The sequence below is a fragment of the Schistocerca piceifrons genome, chromosome 2 (genome assembly GCF_021461385.2).
Source record: "Schistocerca piceifrons isolate TAMUIC-IGC-003096 chromosome 2, iqSchPice1.1, whole genome shotgun sequence".
Lineage (NCBI taxonomy): Eukaryota > Metazoa > Arthropoda > Insecta > Orthoptera > Acrididae > Schistocerca > Schistocerca piceifrons.
The window spans coordinates 656,100,375-656,123,330 of NC_060139.1; the positions used below are offsets into that span (position 1 = coordinate 656,100,375).

A 22,956-nucleotide genomic window follows, 5' to 3' on the forward strand; every position below is an offset into this window, starting at 1 on the left:
GAGCAAGGGGAATGATGCTCTCCGCAGCTGACCCAGATGGGAGGCGGGGCACATGGAGTATTGGGATGCGAAAGACATTCACAATCTCGACATGTGACACTGGAAGTACAGCAGGACGACATATGGCCGACCTTCCAGCACTTAAAGTACGACTTTGGGAGAGGGATATATGGCTTGACATCACAGCGGTAGACCATCACCTTGATCTTCTAATGTGTCACCGTCAAAGGCTAAGATGAAGGCATTGGTGGCAACCTGGTTATCCCTCAGGCCCCTATGGACACGCCAGAAAAAATGAACACCTCGGTGCTCTAAGTTCACACGGCTTTTCGTCAGACTGCAAAAGCAGATCCCTGTGGAATATAACACCCTGGACCATATTTAAGCTCTTATGCGGCGTGATGGTAACGGAAACATCCCCACCGTGTCACAAGCGAGTAATGCCTGTGACTGGGCAGAGAATGCTGTTCTTATCCAGACTGACCCTGGTTGCATTTTGGACAAGCCCTCCACCTCCCCAAACTTGTCTTCTAAATGCTCAACAAAAAAAAAATGGAGACTTCATTGAAACAAAAGAGTCCCCATCAGCCCTCATACATACGAGGTACTGGGGCAAGTAAGGTTCACTGCCATCCTTAGCCTGGCGTTCCTCCCATGGTGTGGTCAGGGAGGGGAATGATTTAGGGTTGTACTACCTTGTGTTGCTCCGAGACTCTGAATGCTTAGACTGCTGGTGCATGATCACCAGCAAGTGATGACTTTGTACACTTCATAGCGTGTCACCCACCATGATGCCACCCACTCTGACCACGAGCTCTCCCCACGGGCGCCACCCAGCCGCAGCAAAGGCCACCTGGCAGGATAGCCATTGCCAGGAGTCCCAATGCCCCAGGGTGATGGGCATCTACGCCTTGGCATATGTGGGAAGTTAACAGCGCAGGCATCAGTAGAGCAATCCTTGTGTGGTCAGGGGGCTACAACCAACGGGTACATGGCAGCCCCACCACAATGGACCGGCTACCGTGCTGGATATCAGGTGCAACCAAGCAAACAGGTCCATTATTGTTGTCAGCACAGAAAACGGTAACGCACAGTGGATGGAGGGAAACGCACCCAGGAGGGTGACCTCACCCAACAGCTGGAAAATGAGCGGAAGTGCAGATCTACATTGACAAAGGATGCAAGGGTCTCAGTGCATGATGAACACGGTGCACCAAGTAAAGTACCCTTTCGCAACTGGCTCACTCTTCAGGAAAATTTGGAAAGATGGAGGTCAAACCCAACAGGGGACCATCACATAAAGGCTGAAACATGTGAGATTCCTTTTAGTCACCTCTCACGACAGGCACGAATACCTCGGGCCTATTCTAACCCCCGGACCCGCAGAGGGTCTTTTTGAATGTGGTGCTACAGAAGAATGCTGAAGATGACAAATGGATCAAATAACTGAGAAAGTATTCTCAGTCGAACTGAGGGAAAAAGAAATTTATGGCAGAACCTGACTAATAGAAAGGTTTGATTGATAGGATACGACACATTCTGAGACAGCAAGGAACCATCGATTATTGGGAGGAAGGGTGGAGCGTTACAAAGAAACAAATACAGTAAGTATGCTCAGATGCATATAGGTCCTATTAGTTATTCGGTGATGAAGAGGCTCAGACAGGATAGTGTAACATGAAAAGTTGCATCTTTGAGCTAATGGCCACAACAGCAACTTCGAGATACCAAAGTCTTCCTCTTGAAAGGCCTAAATTCTAGAGCAATTCAAATTTGAAAGAATACTTGTTGAAGAATTCATTTTTATCATAACAGAATGTGGACATGTATATTGTTACTGAATAACTGAGATGTCCCACTTAGTGGGCATAAATGTAAGTTATTTTTTTATTGTCAGAGGTAACATATTGATTTTCAAGTGTTCAGATATTACTAAGATGAGTGTCTCATATAGTGCATGTGTAAATATTAATTCTGATGCCTTGCTGTATTAAATACATTACTAAATGTCATGCATTGTGATGTATCATTAGTTGTGCGAGTACTAGCAAGCATACACCATATTGTATCCTACTGTATCTGTTAATGTAAATTTTGTGAAAAAATCATGTCCGTAAATATTATTCTAGCGACTCTAATGCAATCAGGATAAATGGAACTTGCAATAAAATAAAATGGAATTAAGTATGTTCATTCCATTGCAGATCATTTTGTAACAGGACCAGGAATCAAAATTCAGTGTTAGTTTTTATAGGTTACTCATTTACTGTTACAAGTGGTTGAGAGGGATGTGTGTGTTGTATGTGGTGAAAATTCACAGAAACAGTATTTGTAATCGTGATTGTTACTATATAGTTTGCAGTCCAGTTTCAGAGTCGTTCAATAGTAAACTTCACAGCATTCTATACTGCTGCTGTGTCGCTACCTTTGACGAAGTTCTGTGAGCATCTACATACAGGAAGAATATCAGACGTCCCAGCACTTTGTCCTGGGTCACACCTTGCTCAGCTTTTTGGGTCAGAAATTGCTCAGCTTTTTAACTTCTACATTGATTCACAGTAACTAAATTGAGTTCCTTGCCTGTGTACATCAGACTGACATTCTGTAAGTAATTTCTTAGGACAGATGCAATCCTTTTTTTCTTAAATGAAATTATAATTAAATCCAGACCTTTAGCTACTAACAGGCACTGATAAATATCTTTTTTAAGTCCTCTGAAACCATACTATTCAATTTTTATCAGCAATATATTATGAGCCACTGTGTCAAAAACCTAGATCTATTAATATGCCAGCAGTGGTTTGTTTTGTATCCAAATGATTTACGAGGTGCAACCAGAAAGTAAGTTCTCATAAAGATAACAAAAACATTACTAAGTAAGTAATATTTATTGGAATATTTACATAGATTCACTGGCTGCTTCTAAATGTAGTCACCACCATTGCAGACGAGTTCATTGTAACGACTCGTCAATTTTACACCCATGTCGTAGAAGTCTGCCAACATATGAAGCCATTATGTCACTTCAGTCCGCACCTCACTGTAATTGTGGAAACTTTTTCCTGCCAGAAAATGCTTCACGAGATGGAAGAGACGAAAGTCACTTGGGCGGGTTGGGGCTGTAGAGGGAATGGTCTAAGATCTCGCACCCAAACTGAATCAACACATTGTCATGCACAAGCATAATGCCTCTTATTAACATCCCACTTCTCTCCTTATGGATCGCCCTCATCAGATTTTTCAATGTCCGACAGTACTGATCAGCATTTAGGGTCTCCCACTGTGGTAAAAATTCGTTCAGGAGGACCCACATTGATGCCAGAGGATAGCACAAATGATTATTCTGACAGAGATTAACTGCTCGAGATTAGTCATAACAGGTGAACCACTGTTCCGCTAGTACACTGATTGTTGTTTTTTTTCTTTTTTCTAGCGTGGCATGTGACATCTACGTTTCTTCCTCACTGACCATGGTCAAGAAACTCGTCTTTCTCTGCGTACCACTGTAGGAATGTCAATGTTGCACCCAGACATTTGATTTGTGTTCATCCATCAGTTGCCTTGGCACCCATCTTGCACACACTCTGTGAAAACCAAGCCACTGGGGGAGAATTTCGTGCAACAGCGAGCGAGACATCTGGGCGAATTGACATGACAGTTCTGAAATTGTGAAGTGTTGGTTCTGCAAAACTGCTTGCCGTACACTTTCCATCAATTCTCATGTCACCAGGGACAATCGACTACAACAGTCGATGTCATGAATATCGGTTCACCCTTCAGCAAATTGTCTGCACCATCATCTGACCATATTGTTGCTCATTATGTGATGTCCACATATGTGGTGCAACTGGCGACTGATTTCTGCTGGAGATTGCTTCTGAGAACGCAAAACTCAGATAACAGAACAAACCTTGCAGTTGGCGGGAGACAATATCAGAACAGCCACTTTATCCTAGCACTCTGTGGTAACCACACTGCTGTCACAAGACAAACTACACTGAATTATACCCACATACTTACTCTTTACTCCTGCATACACATTTCTATCTGACTACTCATGCCACCTCTGGAGGCAAGCAGAACTTACTTTCTGGATGCACCTCGTACAACAGCATTAATGCATTCGATTACGCCTGTTTGTGAAGTTTTATTTAGTTCATTCAATACTGACCGTCTCTCCACCTATAAATCTTTCAGTCTGCTGTGGATGTAGACATATACATAAAGATAGACTATACTACTGTCTACTGCCACCAGGTGGTGGTGTTGCTTACCACAGGTGGCATACTGAAGCAGCCCTTGTTCCACCTTGCAAATATGCTGGTGGACATCGATAAGACAATGTATAAGCAGACAAACTTGGGCAATGACGGGCAATGCGATTTCTCTGGAGGGAAGGAGTGACTGCTTTAGACATCCACAAGATGCTGGTGGAGTGGCTCCCTCCCAACACAATCCTCAACAGTGACCAGTACTGCACATCACTGTTCCAGCCCTGCCAATGCATTGAACAACGCCACCACGGAAAATGGGGCCATAGGGTTCTACTCAAAAATTACAATGACCAACCATATGTCAGTCACCAGACCACTGCCACCTTGCATGAACTAGAGTTTACTGTGCTGCCACATTCTTCACATTCACTGGATCTGGTTCCTAGCTATTACACCCTATTCAATGCAATGAAAGAGGTCATGCAGGGTAAGAAGTTCACTACCAATAACAAACTTCATGCAGCTGTCCATAAGTGGCACTGGAATACCCTGCAAATATTGAAACTGCCACAATGAGGGCAAAACTGCATTGACACTAGTACGATATACCTGCAACATAATCTGTGTTCATTTGTTCAGCACATGGTTCCCATGAACATAAAAAAAATTTTACTGCCAATCATTTTTTAATGCCCCAAGTATTTGTCTAAAACTATGTTAAATAGGATGACACTGTGGTAGACCAATAATTACTCAGGTCTCCTTGTCTCCTTTTTGGAAACATGAATTATTTTTTAGATTTTTCAGAGACTCTGTAACGTACCTCCAGGAAAGAAAAGTCACAGAGGTGAGGCAGTGGTTCATAAATAGTATGTCCGCATTTCTTGATGACAGTTGCTGTTGGAATATTGTCAATGCCAACTATATAATAATTTTTTAATCCTCTGAGAGCTTTTACATCATCTTTACTGCCTGTACCAATGGATACTTACTCCGTGTATGCGCAAATTTTCTGGTCTACTGGTTGACATTTTGTTTTTGGTTTTTTTTAACCAATTCTTTGGCTACACCTGTACATTTTCTTTTTTTAAATTGGTCACAATGGTTTCAGGATTAGTTATTTCATTGTTGTGTTTCATTTCTATGTTTGTGTGCAATTAAGAAAAATCTTTAATTTTATCAGTTGATTACACATTAATCATCATCTACACATTCTTATAAAGTGCTGTTCTCAGCAGTTTGAAGGAAAGGCTAAAAGTTTGGATTAAAATAATGTATTAAACTGCTAAAGGGACACGGAAGGGACAAGAAGCTGGATCAGTATGAACAATATCAGAAGCACTCACTATGAGGTATGACACGAATGTAAAGTAACGTATCGCCAACTGGTTAAGTAGCCAATGAAAGAGCAGTGGGAAAAGGTGTTTCATAACAAAGCGAGAAAGCAAGTGTCAAATCCTAACAACATGAAGATAAAATGCACAGCATGTTCACAGGAAGGCTGATTACAATTACAAACAATTTATACTAGAACCACCACACAGAAGATGATGTGGGGAAGGCAAGTCAAAGACTGCATTTTGTTGGCAGTACACTTCTGCAGATACAAACAGACCTACTACAGAGACTGCCTGCACTATGCTTGTCCAATCTCTTCAGGAGCACAGCTGCACTGCACAGTATCCTTAACACAAAGGACTGACAGAGGACACCAGAAGAGTTCAAAGAAGGGCATCTCATTTTATATTACCACAGAATAGGGGAGAAAATGTCTCTGTTATAATATATGTGAAATCAGGCTTTCGCTACAAACATTGTTACAACAAATTGTTTCTTGTCATGTCACATTTGCTGTCTCCAGTAAAATAAATTACCACCTTTCAAGTAAAGCTAGACCTCAAGCTGGGCTACAGATCAATCTGTCATTACACTCATTCTAAAAAAGAGCTTCTTGTTGTACCACATTTGTCAGTTTAGTGATCTCACAACTGGTCAGTCTGAAGCTGACCTAGGCCTGAGGTTATGCTACAACACACTCACTTTTACAACAACCTTCACTTCAAGCAAGTAATAAAACAGTGGCATTATTGTGAATCAACATAGAAAGAAGGATCCTTTATTGTATGATTATATGATAGCAGAACAAACACTGGTAGCAGTTACTTCTGTAAAATATCTGGGAGTATGCGTGCGGAACGATTTGAAGTGGAATGATCATATAAAATTAATTGTTGGTAAGGCGGGTACCAGGTTGAGATTCATTGGGAGAGTCCTTAGAAAATGTAGTCCATCAACAAAGGAGGTGACTTACAAAACACTCGTTTGACCTATACTTGAGTATTGCTCATCAGTGTGGGATCCGTAGTGAAGTTAAAGACCATTTGCTATCAGTAATTGCTGTTCCACTGGTAGAATTTGGAGCTTTAATAACTGTATTTCATTTGACAGAAATGTTCTGCGTTAGGCTGCTTTTGCAATTTCTTAATCCCATACTGACAAGCTACATGTTTGATAGATACTATATACTTGTGGCATACTGTGTAAAGTGGCCTGCTGTGCAATGATGTAGATTTAACAAGTGTCATTACAATATTGTTATATGCATTAGTAGTATTTGTTTCAGGTTTCAGTCACAGTTTTGGCGCCAATGCCAGGTAGTCAGAACATCATTTAATGAAAATACTGATGAAACACACTGTATTGACAATGAAGCCCTGCAGCACAACATCTGCTTTCAAACACTGAAACTGTAAAGAGAGAGAGAGAGAGAGAGAGAGAGAGAGAGAGAGAGAGAGAGAGACAAAATTATGGTGGGCTGAATCACTTTGTCTCTTTAATGACGTCTGGTGTAATCATGTGTCTCAGATTTCAAGGACATCTGAATGTGGATTTGCACAAATCAATAGTGTTTATGTTCATACAATTGACAGTAATGGCGTTCCACTTGTAGCAGACTCAACATACACACCTGGAAATTGAAATAAGAACACCGTGAATTCATTGTACCAGGAAGGGGAAACTTTATTGACACATTCCTGGGGTCAGATACATCACATGATCACACTGACAGAACCACAGGCACATAGACACAGGCAACAGAGCATGCACAATGTCGGCACTAGTACAGTGTATATCCACCTTTCGCAGCAATGCAGGCTGCTATTCTCCCATGGAGACGATCGTAGAGATGCTGGATGTAGTCCTGTGGAACGGCTTGCCATGCCATTTCCACCTGGCGCCTCAGTTGGACCAGCGTTCGTGCTGGACGTGCAGACCGCGTGAGACGACGCTTCATCCAGTCCCAAACATGCTCAATGGGGGACAGATCCGGAGATCTTGCTGGCCAGGGTAGTTGACTTACACCTTCTAGAGCACGTTGGGTGGCACGGGATACATGCGGACGTGCATTGTCCTGTTGGAACAGCGAGTTCCCTTGCCGGTCTAGGAATGGTAGAACGACGGGTTCGATGACGGTTTGGATGTACCGTGCACTATTCAGTGTCCCCTCGACGATCACCAGTGGGGTACGGCCAGTGTAGGAGATCGCTCCCCACACCATGATGCCGGGTGTTGGCCCTGAGTGCCTCGGTCGTATGCAGTCCTGATTGTGGCGCTCACCTGCACGGCGCCAAACACGCATACGACCATCATTGGCACCAAGGCAGAAGCGACTCTCATCGCTGAAGACGACACGTCTCCATTCGTCCCTCCATTCACGCCTGTCGCGATACCACTGGAGGCGGGCTGCACGATGTTGGGGCGTGAGCGGAAGACGGCCTAACGGTGTGCGGGACCGTAGCCCAGCTTCATGGAGACGGTTGCGAATGGTCCTCGCCGATACCCCAGGAGCAACAGTGTCCCTAATTTGCTGGGAAGTGGCGGTGCGGTCCCCTACGGCACTGCGTAGGATCCTACGGTCTTGGCGTGCATCCGTGCGTCGCTGCGGTCCGGTCCCAGGTCGACGGGCACGTGCACCTTCCGCCGGCCACTGGCGACAACATCGATGTACTGTGGAGACCTCACGCCCCACGTGTTGAGCAATTCGGCGGTACGTCCACCCGGCCTCCCGCATGCCCACTATACGCCCTCGCTCAAAGTCCGTCAACTGCACATACGGTTCACGTCCACGCTGTCGCGGCATGCTACCAGTGTTAAAGACTGCGATGGAGCTCCGTATGCCACGGCAAACTGGCTGACACTGACGGTGGCGGTGCACAAATGCTGCGCAGCTAGCGCCATTCGACGGCCAACACCGCGGTTCCTGGTGTGTCCGCTGTGCCGTGCGTGTGATCATTGCTTGTACAGCCCTCTCGCAGTGTCCGGAGCAAGTATGGTGGGTCTGACACACCGGTGTCAATGTGTTCTTTTTTCCATTTCCAGGAGTGTATCATTGGAGTTTACCTTCCTTCATAGTGAAATAAACCTAACATTTCTCAAAATATTTTAATTTAACAAATTACTTTTTTCCCTTTGATATGGACATTTTATTTTAGCATGAGTGGAAACTGTGGAAGCTGCCATGGGGGAATGCAGTGGGGAGGACTTCGGGGAGGTTCCTGAGGCCCCCTCCTGTAACTGCAAAATATGCAGCAGGAATAGATAACAGAGGAGCAGGAAAGGAAGATCTGTACCCTTCTGGATCACATGGATGAAGCTAGGCGAGAGAGAGTGAGGATGAAGCATGACAGTGTTGAGAGGGTTGGTTGGGAACCAACAGTTGTAGCAAGGCTAGCAGGAGGAGGATGCAGTCAAACAGATTCATTGTGTGTGCCAGTAATAGGTTCCTGTTGCCAGAATTGATGGGAGTGAAGCCTCAAGACGGTGTAGAAGTAGGAAATGTGCAGCAACTGCTGCCTTTGTGTAGGTAGGCTATACAGTGGAACTTCGATTTTACATTCTCCAATTTTACGTTTTCCATGATTCTGCACCATAAATTCATAGCCCCTGTGAAAAATCAAGATCAGTGCTAAAAATTTTACATTTCTTCCTAGTAAGGTTTACTTTGATTCTAAGTTTACTCAACATCTCACTTGACTTCATCCCATTTTCTTCCTACTGACATTTGATGTGACCAATCAAGATATAAGTGGCTCAAAAGACAGATGGTTCACACCACAGATGGTGGCAGAATTTAGGGGATATTTTAGGCCATTGTGGAGAGGGGAGATGTGAGGGAGGAAACGCTGATGTAATCCACAAACCAACACAAGTTGCAACATTTAGCTTCACCTCGCATTTATGATACAACTATTGCTAGGTTGCAGTGGTAATGCAAAACAAGATAGTCGATGCAAAGTGCTCTTTACCAGCCATTACGAGACAAATCGGCCTCACCCAACACCTTCTCTTGTGCTACTTACAACTCAGTCTCATCTTTTTGCATGTATTTCTGATGTACTTGTATTCAGCAACAACCTCAATCATCAACCTTTTAAATTCAGACACTGTGTCTCCAAGAATATAGTTGGTCATAACCAAGCAAATGTCACCCATTTCTGGCTAGTTTACTCTTATCGCCTGGTGACTTGTTAAGTTACCCAACAGCCAGCGCAGCCATCACACCACATTAACACATGTAAAATGAGCTCACCTACTGGAAGTGAGGAGAGAGAGTGTGGCCTTCAGCTGTGGGAGTGCAGGCAGGGTTGAGAGCATTTTTTTGAAGTTCTGAAAACATACTTTTTGTTCAGATAATGTGCTACGATGGAGATGTCACACGGAAACAGAACAAGGGTTTTGCGATAGCAAATTTTAAACACTTTCTTGTTCAAATCTGACATGATACAGATGCAACAACTAGATACACTACTCGTGTAGATACCTTGCACCACTCACACCATACACTGTAGATCATAAAGATCGGCAGCAGTGGTAGAGGCCATGAAACTAAACTGTAGCACCTGACTTCTAATAAACTTTTAACATCAACTGGGGGAGTAAATTCATTTTTTCACATCTCTGTCTCTTTCATCAAGCCTAAAATGTTACTCTAACAGTGGTGAGCACGTGAAGTGTGGCTCATAAGAAAAGCATTAAACAATAACAGCAATGGTTACAAACTATGGCACTAAACAGATGTGCGCATTTATGCTTATGGTTTAACCACTTAGCTGCTGCGATGTTTTTGGTTTAATTCGACATGTTCATCAGTTTTCTGGGTGAGCACAAAGGATGGTCTCTAAAAAAAACATGTTCTGAACATATAATTTGTCGAACGAAAAAGCCAGTCCAAGTTGCAAATATTTTATTTTTAATTTGATGACTAGTTTCAGGCCCAGACTCACTTTCAAATCAACACAACAAAGTCAAAAATGGCATTTCTGAAGATATCGAAAAATGATACCTGTATGCACTGTAATGTACATTACACATTTTTCAACATCTTCAGAAATGCCATTTTCGACTTTGTTGTGTTGGTTTGAAAATGGGTCTTGGCCCACAACTAGTCATTGAGTGAAAAATAAGATATTTGCAACTTGTACTGGTTTTTCGTTCTATTGATTAACAGAAGTTGCTTCCTAGTTACACCACCATCCTGGAAGTTGGTATAATTTGTAGTCATACCATGTCGGAAGACAGCTCAATTACAATTCAATTTTTTGATGAGTTTTTCCTTGCTGTTACACATTTGTGATTTTATTACGAACTGATGAAGTTCATTACCACAAATTATCACACAAACTTTGTATTCAACTTTTAATTTCCTTCACTTAGACGGATTTTATACAAAGTATTGGAGAGGATTGTGGTTTTTGATCCTGTATGCCAATTACATGCATTTTTGCTCACATTTTGCGAGATTTTAACATTTTCCTCACTTTTATTCTGTAACTTCCCCACCAAGAGAATCTCTGTTCCCATAAACCAACACGTTCAACCATTACACAGAACCTATCCTCCTGTATAAAGGATATCAACCATTTCCTCCACCGCCTCTCCACCATTCCTGTCCCTTTACCACACGGTGCCCTGCTCGTCACTACTGATGCCATCTCCCTTTACAGTAACATCCCTAATGTCCATAGCCTTACCGTTACTGAACACTAACTTTCCCAGTGCCTGACGAATTCCAAACCAACAACATCCTTCCTAGTCGCCACGACCAACTATATCCTCAGCCATGATTACTTCTCCTTTGAAGGCATTAGCTACAAACAAATCCAGGGTACAGCTATAGGCACCCACATGGCACCAACCTATTCATGAGCCATCCAGATGAATCCTTCCTAAACACCCAGAATCATATGCCCCTAAACTGGTTCAGATTCATTGATGACATCTTTGCAGTGTGGATTGAGGGTGAGAACAACATATCCACATTCCTCCACAACGTCAACAACTTCTCCCCCATTTGCTACATCTGGTCCTACTCAACCTAACAAGCCACCTTCCTAGATGTTAACCTCCACCTCAAAGATGGCTACATCAGTACCTCTGTCCATATCAAACCTACTAACCACCAGCAATACCTCCACTTCAACAGCTGCCACCCATTCCATACCAAGAAGTCCCTTCCATACAGCCTAGCCACTTGCGGCTATTGCGTCTATAGTGATGAGTGGTTCCTCTTGAAATATACTGAGGGTCTCACTGAAGCCTTCACACACCGTAAATATCCTTCCAACCTTGTTCAAAAACAAATCTCCTGTTCCTTATCCTTTCAGTCTCCCTCCACCTCCCGAAGTTCCACTGTCCGGCTACAGAGGAGCATTACCCTTGTAACTCGATACCACCCAGGACTAGAACAACTGAATTACATTCTCCACCAGGGTTTCGACTGCTTCTCGTCATGCCCTGAAATGAGAAATGTCCTGTCCAAAATCCTTCCCACCTCTCCCACAGTAGTATTCCGTCGTCCACTGAACCTACTCAATATACTTGTCCATCACTACACAACACCTGTAAATAACACTAATGTGAGATTACTGTCACTGGGTTGCAGTCATGGTAGAGGTATAGGACCTCAAAGGAGAAGCTAGAGGAAGAGTATCAGGTAACCAACATTTTCAAGCCAAATGCTGGCCTGGATCAGGTGAGTGAGGATTTTGGACCTTTGTGTAAGGATTTCACAGAATATGGTCAAATAGTGATAGTGAGTGGGGCAGGGAACAGCTCGGATAGGGACCGCTAATCGGTAGCACCAAAGTGAGTATGTTTTATCTGTTCTGGTGGCACGATCAGCCTTGTCTCTGTAGTGCTGAACAGTGAGCCAGTGCAGAGCTGGAGGCTGCTGACAAAGTGCACATTGCACTGGTACCACTGGGGAATGTTGGGAGATGGGCTCGCATTAGACATGGTCCTCAACTCAACGGGACTGCAAAAGGGATGTTGGTGGACAGAGTAAAGCAGGTGGGTGTGGGGCCACATGTGGCCAAAAGCCTGTTGTCACAGGACCAGGGTTTTTAAAAAAAACAAAAGAGAGAATCATGACAATTGGCTATCTAGAATGTGTGTGAGGCAATTTTGGGATTTTTTCAACTTTTATACAAAAGACAGAATGTTCACTACAGAAACTTGATCAGAATTACCTTATCTTTGTCAAAATGGGCAGTCTCTTAAAAATAAAGGACACCAGCTTCAAGCTGAATTACAGTCTGAACACAGTGGTATGCATTATAGAGGACTGGTGTACAGACAATACACAATTTAAACATAATTTAAAAGAATTTTTGGTGGACAACTCTTATTCCATCCATGAATTTGTCAACAAGTGCAGTAGACCATTTTAATGAAAATTTATTATACTTTAATTTTTGACAATACTTGGTTGTAATAGCCAAGTAACTAGCTACGGTGCGAATGATGAATTTAATGAAAGCAGATGTAAGTATTAAACCTGTAAATATTAGAAGTTTAACTGTAATTCATGTACATAATTTTACTGTTTATTGATTGAGGATCATTAAAATTAATGAAACTCAAGTTTTTCTAATTTCATTTTTGTAATGTGTTTATCTGACATGTTCCACACCCAGGAGCATCCTCTCTTTTGTGGGTCTATGGAATGAATAATTAATCTAATCTAATGAAATACAGTATATAGTGCTGTTATCCTATGAATGTGAAAGTTGCTACTGTCGAACTGCCTTAAAGGGCATGGGATCATGTATTTATATCAGAGGTGGCACACATTTTAAAGTTAGGGATGATCTGATCACAATTCGTGTATATAAACATTTTGAATTAACAGCCACTAACTGAAAGCTCATTCTGTGAGAGTAGGACTCACCTATTGGTAATGTGGGCACTTTCTTAACTGAATTAACTGTAGTCCAGGAAAGAGCCTCAGTCTCGAAAATGAACATAATAATAGATGGAGATATGAAAGTGTTGAGACTGAAATTAGTAATAACTTCAAAAATATTCTGAACACTTGTGGCATGGCACAAATTGAAAATACAGCCACTAGGGCATCAAAAAATTCAGCATCAATCTTAGATCACGTAATTTTACAGACATCGGCAGGGAAAACTGTAAAGTATTTATAAAAGAACTTGGCCTTTCTTGTCATTACTATCAAATATTAAAGCTAAAAGCAGGCTTGGTAAAACCTGGAGAAACTGCAGGCCTACAAAAAAGATCTTATCAGAATGCAAAATGCTTGACTTCTCTAGGCCACTGACAACTTTAAGGAACTGTAAATGGAAAAGAATGTAGACACCAAGTTGTCTAAATTCTGCAAATTGTTTAAATTAATTTTTCAAAAAACATTCTCAAAAGTTGCCACTTCGTCAGTAGCAGCTAAGGAAAATAGATGGACAACTGCAGGCATTGGGAGGACCTCCCAGACAAATTTGTCAGTTATTTATAAAAGTGTTAAATGAATCCACAGTTCCTAAATTACTATCACTGATTTAGAAAGTGTAGCCTACAGGAGGGTACTGCTTGTTGCAAAAAAATCATTCAGTTACAAAATAATATGTAATGCAGAAAATAAAAGCCAAGTAGTATGGAGTGTCATAAAACATGAAACTGGAAAAAGACAGACAAGTATAACAACATGCAAATCAAAGATTGGTGTAGAGTAATGGAAAATCCTCAGAAATTTGAAAATTTCATAAATGCCTGGTAGTTTAGAGAAGTTGCAACAAAATCTACCTAAAAACATGCAGCACTCATGATGAATTACAAAACAACTGGCACAGTGATGATGTTTCCCACAACAGGGCCTGAAGTCAAGAAGAAATTACAAAATAAGAAGTCAGCAGGTATAGATGAGAATCAGACACTGATCTGAAGGCATGTACACAAGCCCATTAACAAACATAGTAAATGGCTCATATAGTTCAGATATTTTTTCAGAATTCTAAAAGCACGCACAAGTTATACCCTCAGTAAAAAAAAAAAAGGTCATGCAGGCAGTATTTAAAACTACAGGCAAGTTTCACTATTATCTGCACTCTAAAAAAATAACTGGATGACCCATGAAAGACATGCTAAGAGTTACGCGAGTAAGTGTAATCTTGAATGAGATTTTCACTCTGCAGCTGAGTGCGTGCTTATATGAAACTTCCTGACATTAAAACTGTGTGCCGGACCGAGACTCGAACTCACGACCTTTGCCTTTTGCGGGCAAGTGCTCTGCCAACTGAGCTACCCAAGCACGACTCACGCCCTGTCCTCACAGCATTACTTCTGCCAGTACCTCGAGTTCGAGTCGAGGTCTGGCACACAGTTTTAATCTGCCAGGAAGTTTCAAGTGTAATGTTTTTAATGAGGCACAGTTTGGTTTCCAAAGTGGGTGAAGCAAATCTGGCCATAAAGTTAACAGAGTGGTACTTTAAATTCCTGATAACAATGATGATGATACAGGCATATTTTTAGACATGTCCAGGACTTCTGACATTGTTGACTATAAAATATTACTGAACCAGCAAGCACTAGGTGTAAGAGGAACAGCAAATTAGTGGTTTCAGTCTTACCTGGGAAACAGAGCACAAAAGGTAGAGATAGTTGACATGCCTGCTGATGATAATATTTTAGTAAAACAGTTGTCAGATAAGAAACACACAAACACAGGCATCCATCTGGGTAGTGTATTGGGCCAAATTCTGTCTGTTCACCTGTGACTTTTCCAGTAGGATAAGACAAAGAGAAAAAGTTATTTTTGCTGATAACATTAGTCACTGATGAAACACCATATAAAAAAATAACAAATTCAACACAGCATTTTCTATCAGGGAATGAAATTGAATAATAAACTGCCCAAGGAGATAAACACATATCCTCAAAAAGGTTGCTTATACATTCTTCACAAGTAATGCACACTACACAATTAAAGATTACTTAGAGGACTCAGAGTAGTGGTTGATAATGACAGAGCAACACCCTACACTTTACAATATATGATCACAATGTCGCACTTGACAAGAAAATTATGTGCTGAGATATACAGCAAGTTCAACACCTCATTCAGTATGATGGGATACTGACTCAGTTTCTTCAGACAGATTGAGGCGAGGACATGATTATTACAGAAGACATAGTTGCATGTTTAAGGGACTAGAGGCAGTTTTCCAAATAGATATAAGCTAGTGCAACGGGCATAGCACCATGTTCATGGTTCACGAGTCACCAGTGGGCGGCCTTAGTGTATGCAACAATGAAATACAAAATCCTTAGTGTATGTGATGATGAAATACAAAACTTGGTTTCATATGATAAGTTATCTGGAGAAAAGTATGTGTAAATCAAAAGAACACTGTCCAATACAGACAAACTGAATGAGACAGTGCAGTTGATAAGACAATGACATCATATCTGGGAGGATGGAGTTTGCTCTTTCCTCTCATCCTGATTTAAGTTTTCAATAATTTTTCCTAAACAGTTTCATGCAAATGCCAGGATGGTTCCTTCATCAAGGCTATGGCTGACTACCAGTTATATCCTCATAAAAGCTTACTTACATATTCTATGTATATGTATATTCTGAGATATTTATTTTCATTGTATTATGGTGACAAATCCTCTCTCTCTTAAAGGACATTTTCTATACAACATTAGCTGCATTACAAATGTTTATTTGCCAGTTCCATGTTTACACTACATGACAGTTATGTCAAAAGAAATCAAGAATTGTCACTGCCTAACATCTGAAAGCAGCAACATACAAGACAACCCGTATACTACGTGAAAGAACGGATTCCATAGCCTGTTGTATTAACTGACATGCATGTCAGTGCTAAAGAGGTACATAAAATGCCACTGATGATGAGTTGTTGTTGTTGTTGTTGTTGTTGTTGTTGTTGTCTTCAGTCCTGAGAGTGGTTTGATGCAGCTCTCCATGCTACTCTATCCTGTGCAAGGTTCTTCATCTCCCAGTACCTACTGCAACCTACATCCTTCTGAGTATGCTTAGTGTATTCATCTCTTGGTCTCCTTCTACGATTTTTACCCTCCACGCTGCCCTCCAATGCTAAATTTGTGATCCCTTGATGCCTCAAAACATGTCCTACCAACCGATCCCTTCTTCTAGTCAAGTTGTGCCACAAACTTCTCTTCTCCCCAATCCTATTCAATACCTCCTCATTAGTTACGTGATCTACCCACCTTATCTTCAGCATTCTTCTGTAGCACCACATTTCGAAAGCTTCTATTCTCTTCTTGTCCAAACTGGTTATCGTCCATGTTTCACTTCCATACATGCCTACACTCCAAACAAATACTTTCAGAAACGACTTCCTGACACTTAAATCTATACTCGATGTTAACAAATTTCTCTTCTTCAGAAACGATTTCCTTGCCATTGCCAGTCTACATTTTATATCCTCTCTACTTCGACCATCATCAGTTATTTTACTCCCTAAATAGCAAAACTCCTTTACTACTTTAAGTGTCTCATTTCCTAATCTAATTCCCTCAGCATCACCCGATTTAATTTGACTACATTCCATTATCCTCGTTTTGTTTTTGTTGATGTTCATCTTATATCCTCCTTTCAAGACACTGTCCATTCCGTTCAACTGCTCTTCCAAGTCCTTTGCTGTCTCTGACAGAATTACAATGTCATCGGCGCACCTCAAAGTTTTTATTTCGTCTCCATGGATTTTAATACCTACTCCGAATTTTTCCTTTTGTTTCCTTTACTGCTTGCTCAATATACAGATTGAATAACATCGGGGAGAGGCTACAACCCTGTCTCACTCCTTTCCCAACCACTGCTTCCCTTTCATGCCCCTCAACTCTTATAACTGCCATCTGTTTTCTGTACAAATTGTAAATAGCCTTTCGCTCCCTGTATTTTACCCCTGCCACCTTCAGAATTTGAAAGAGAGTATTCCAGTTAACGTTGTCAAAAGCTTTCTCTAAGTCTACAAATGCTAGAAACATATGTTTGCCTTTTCTTAATCTTTCTTCTAAGATAAGTCGTAAGGTTAGTATTGCCTCACGTGTTCCACCATTTCTACGGAATCCAAACTGATCTTCCCCGAGGTCCGCTTCTACCTGTTTTTCCATTCGTCTGTAAAGAATTCGCATTAGTATTTTGCAGCTGTGGCTTATTAAACTGATAGTTCGGTAATTTTCACATCTGTCAACACCTGCTTTCTTTGGGATTGGAATTATTATATTCTTCTTGAAGTCTGTGGGTATTTCGCCTGTCTCATACATCTTGCTCACCAGATGGTAGAGTTTTGTCATGACTGGCTCTCCCAAGGCCATCAGTAGTTCTAATGGAATGTTGTCTACTCCCGGGGCCTTGTTTCGACTCAGGTCTTTCAGTGCTCTGTCAAACTCTTCACGCAGTATCATATCTCCCATTTCATCTTCATCTACATCCTCTTCCATTTCCATAATATTGTCCTCAAGTACATCGCCCTTGTATAAACCCTCTATATACTCCTTCCACCTTTCTGCCTTCCCTTCTTTGCTTAGAACTGGGTTGCCATCTGAGCTCTTGATATTCATACAAGTGGTTCTCTTCTCTCCAAAGGTCTCTTTAATTTTCCTGTAGGCAGTATCTATCTTACCCCTAGTGAGACAAGCCTCTACATCCTTACATTTGTCCTCTAGCCATCCCTGTTTAGCCATTTTGCACTTCCTGTCAATCTCATTTTTGAGACGTTTGTATTCCTTTTTGCCTGCTTCATTTACTGCATTTTTATATTTTCTCCTTTCATCAATTGAATTCAATATTTCTTCTGTTACCCAAGGATTTCTATGATGAGTTATAAACCCAAAAACCAATTTTGACACAAACATTTGTAGCAGAGTTCATGCTGCATGGAAGAAGTCCTTTAATGAATATCTTCAAGCTGCGGAACACCAAGAATTCAAGATTTTTTAAATCTTGTATCATTGTGGGAGGATCCCTGAATGAAGAAGTACACCAAATCCCACTGAAAATGGTTCCTTTCCCCAAAATTGTATTTTTTCATGTCTGGCTCTGCTGTAATGAGGGCTCATGGCAGTCAGCACTGAGACCTTACACAACAGATGTTTGATGCTAAGAATTTGATGGCAGCTTGTGATCCTCGCCAAGATTGAAACTTCATTGTTTCTGCTATAATTGGAGGTAGAATGTCCATGGAATAGGTATATGAACAGATGCTCAACATCCAAAAGAGGAACACCACTTTGTCGAATTGACCCAATGTGAAAACTGCACTGTGTGACATTCCAACCCATAGGATCAAAGTACACTGATCGTCAGAATAAGAGCTGAACTCAGAAGGACAAGGAAGATTGTGATGCAAGCAGGTAGATAGTATCACTCGTACAGAATGATTACACTTTCACCTCTGAAAGATTAACATTTATTGCGCTACATGGCCACAAAATGTAAATGTTACTATGGTGTCCGAGGCCCTGTGGCTGTGAATACAAGTGTCCAGACATCACAGCATGGAGTTCTACAGGTCTTGGATGTAGTCCTATGATACTGGATCCCATGCTGCTTGCACCTGGATGCACATTTCTCATGTATCAGAGGGTGGAAGTGGAGTCCCGATGAAATGCTTAATGGCACCCCACACACTATCGATCGGGCAGAGACTGTGTGAAGCAGCTGCCCATGGCAGAGTGTCCAAAGCTGCAATGCGTGCATGGGAGGTTGCTGCATTATGATAACAAGCTTTGTCCTGTTGAAATCAGGTGTACAAATTTTCTTTCCAGCCTGCCTGCTCCTATCTCTGCCTCAACCACTAAAGCAGCTCAACCTGCTGCAATGGAGACACACAAGTATATATGTACTGAAGCACAGTGGTTAAAGCAGGCCAACTTGGGTTTCTGCTAGTCTGGCAAGCTTCATGAGATCTAGGTTCCTGCTAGTCTGACAAGCTTCATGGGACCTGTTCAGCCTGCTGCACCTGACAACAGGTTGCACTGTTAATTTACGTGACTAGTCAGCTATATGTCTGTGTAACAATTTTCTCTGCAGCTCATTTATCATAATGGTAAGAGCAGAAAAATGAAGAAACCAAACTTGAAGGACACAGAGAAGAAACTAAGAATTGGAAAATATATACTAAGTCATGAAATACGAGCACAAGTCCAGCAGGGAAAAGTTGTGTATGAGGCAGCTTCAAATAAATCAGTAGGTGTCTCAATGCAAATTGTGTAAAAACTTACTGAATACTCATTCAGGAACCTTGAGTATGGCATGACATGTTTGTAAATTTGACCAGCACTTTCCTCACTCAATAAATATTTCGGAAGAGGACAATGAGTTAGTGGCTGCTTTTGATGCTTGTCACACATCCAGATCCTAAAACCCACACATGCATGCCTTCTTGAATCCTCTGCTGTCAACAATAAGCACTAGTGGTATCTGTGCGACTGGTGTGGCACATAATACAAAAACAGGCCCCTCAGGCTCCAGTGGCCCCACAGAGTACATTCAGGTGATGATCTAGTAATGCTACCCGCTGACGCACTGGTCATCAGCGTCATTTGGAACCTTGTTATATCAATTGATGGGCACAACCTGACAGCCCCATCTGCCTCCCCAAGTGCACAGTGAATCATGAAAACCTTATCATTGGCAAAGTCAAGGGTGAGCAACATACCCATCCAGTTGCAGTGGGTCAGATGGGTTCTTCTGGTTGCAGCTCTTTTCATAATGATGAGAGCATTTGCTACAATCATTCAAAATTGTACTCTTATCCAACATATGGTGGTCCTGCGAATTGTGAAGAGAAAGGGAGGCAGATATTGCAATTCGATCTAACTTTTTAATACATAGATTATATGAGAAATGACAATTTGCAATAAATATATGAATATACTTACCAAAATAATCAAGTAATCGACGGACTTTCACTCTATTCTTTCGCATTAAGAAAAGAAAATCAATTGCTTCAATTGATTTTGCTCCTCTCATTTTAGCAACTTCATTTGCTTGATTTAAGAGGGACTTCATTTGCTGGTACAATACTTTTTCTATGTGAGCTGCAGAGCATTCAAGAGGTCTTGGACTATCGCCATCAGCGTGCATCATCTTTTGTAAAGCTGCAAAATAAATAATTTCAATTACTACTTGAATACTTTAATGCCCATTTTATTTTTAAAATATATGATTTAATACTGCTATTCATAATGGGTGAATTTCAATTAAAGGTATCTTTCCGCATTGTTAAAATGGTTGAAACGTGTAACTGCCACGCACAGTGTCATAAATATAATCTGTTGAGCTTTGTTTTAAAGAAGAAGGGGAAATACAGAAGCGTCCAATTCCACCCGTCTGCTTGACCCATGACATCACAAATATGGCGGAAACAACCATACTCGACGACTCCAATATGGCGCCTATGACGTCATCACGTAAACATGACCACAAACACGAAAATACATTGACAAACCAACACACACTCACGTTCCACAAAACAAAACCTAATGAAACTAACTGGACAAGCGTGGGAAATTAAGGGTTTTGGGGTGGGGACAAAGTAAATATAAACAAATTTAGACACACACCACCATACCAAACCACACAAAATGACGAAAAAACCGACGACACAAAACTCCCCAAATTCCACTAAACACAATATCCTCTGGAATCTGACCCTCCCTTGACCTATAGCTCAACAGCAGCTCCCGATCCCACAAATTGGAATCTAACATTTCCCTTGACCTATATAGCCTAACAGCAACTCCAAATACTGGAAAACCCACAGCCACAACCACACATTGGAATCTAACACTTCCCTTGACCTATATAGGTTAACAGAAACTACTGATACAAAATCATAAAACCCAAAACTACAACCACGTCCACAATCATCACTACATCAAAAAAAACAACAAACCAACAAAATTGGAATCTAATACTTCCTTTGATCTATAATAGGGAAACATTCCACGCGGGAAAAATATATTTAAAAACAAAGATGATGTGACTTACCATACGAAAGCGCTGGCAGGTCGATAGAAACACAAACACACACATACATACACACAAAATTCTAGCTTTCACAACCAATGGTTGCTTCGTCAGGAAAGAGGGAAGGAGAGGGAAAGACGAAAGGATGTGGGTTTTTAAGGGAGAGGGTAAAGAGTCATTCCAATCCCGGGAGCAGAAAGACTTACCTTAGGGGGAAAAAGGACAGGTATACACTCGCACACACACACACATTTGTAAAGGCAAATGTCTGCTTGTGTCTATGTGTGTGCGCGTGTGCGCGCGTGTGCGTGTGTATACCTGTCTTTTTTTCCCCCTAAGGTAAGTCTTTCCGCTCCCGGGATTGGAATGACTCCTTACCCTCTCCCTTAAAAACCCACATCCTTTCGTCTTTCCCTCTTTCCTGACGAAGCAACCATTGGTTGCGAACGCTAGAATTTTGTGTGTATGTATGTGTGTGTTTGTGTTTCTATCGACTTGCCAGCGCTTTTGTATGGTAAGTCACTTCCTTTGATCTGTTATCCTTACGACATCTCCACATACAGCCATCCCTGGTCCGAGACGCCGGAACTTTAAGTAAGCCTCATTTCTTCACGACATACTGAACACTTCACGGCTTCATCCAAAAATCCGAATAGTTGAAGAAATTTTATTAAGAGACAACGCACTGTCCCCCATCATCGCCGACAACTGAAAACTGTTGACCCTGTCAGTCATATCCATATGTACCAAAGACATAAAAAACAGCGTTTTATCAAAAGTCACACACGACAAACAGAAAAAAAACCTACAATAACTTCGATATAACAAAACTAAAATCGTTAACTCACTGAAAAATATTCCGCTGAAAACACAGTCCCGATACCACACACGTGCAATGCTATCACGCAAATGAACCCCATACGCCACGTAACACGCTACCCATAAACACACCACCAGAGAAAACCACCGACCGCAACAATACGCCACCTAAAAACACTCCACACATGCAAACTAAACCAAAAACATCGAACGCTTCGGTTGACCCGAAGAAGGCTTACTGCTGTTTTCTATCACTACTAAACAGTATGTGATATTCAAACATAATGTGTACCAAAATACTGAGACTTGTCCATTGTATAGTTCTGGTTTTCTGAATTTATCTTGCAGGATTAATTTGTATAAGAGAGTGCATTAAAATAAAGTAAATGATTTGTTAATTTGTTCGCTTGATCTTAGCAGTAGGAAAGAAATTAATGTCATTTCTCTCTTTGAATGCCTTGCAACCTCAGGGATAGAAAATCTTAATACAAGTGATTATGGGTGTGTTTGTGAGTTAGTATTGGGAATGTAGCAATTGTATGCATGTCTACACTGACAAATGGTAACATGAAACTTCGATGGTTTATTGTGCTGTCACTGAAAAAG

General features: G+C 41.4%; 1 protein-coding gene across 3 annotated transcripts in view; it reads right to left on the minus strand.

The window, feature by feature from the left end:
- Positions 1-22,956, minus strand: part of LOC124777909 (transcription initiation protein SPT3 homolog) — a 110,129-nt gene that overhangs the window by 81,661 nt on the left and 5,512 nt on the right. For all 3 annotated transcript variants that reach the window (XM_047253462.1, XM_047253461.1, XM_047253463.1), the window contains exon 2: positions 20,442-20,660. In XM_047253462.1, the coding sequence (XP_047109418.1) occupies positions 20,442-20,660 (219 nt within the window). The remainder of the gene's footprint in view (positions 1-20,441; positions 20,661-22,956) is intronic.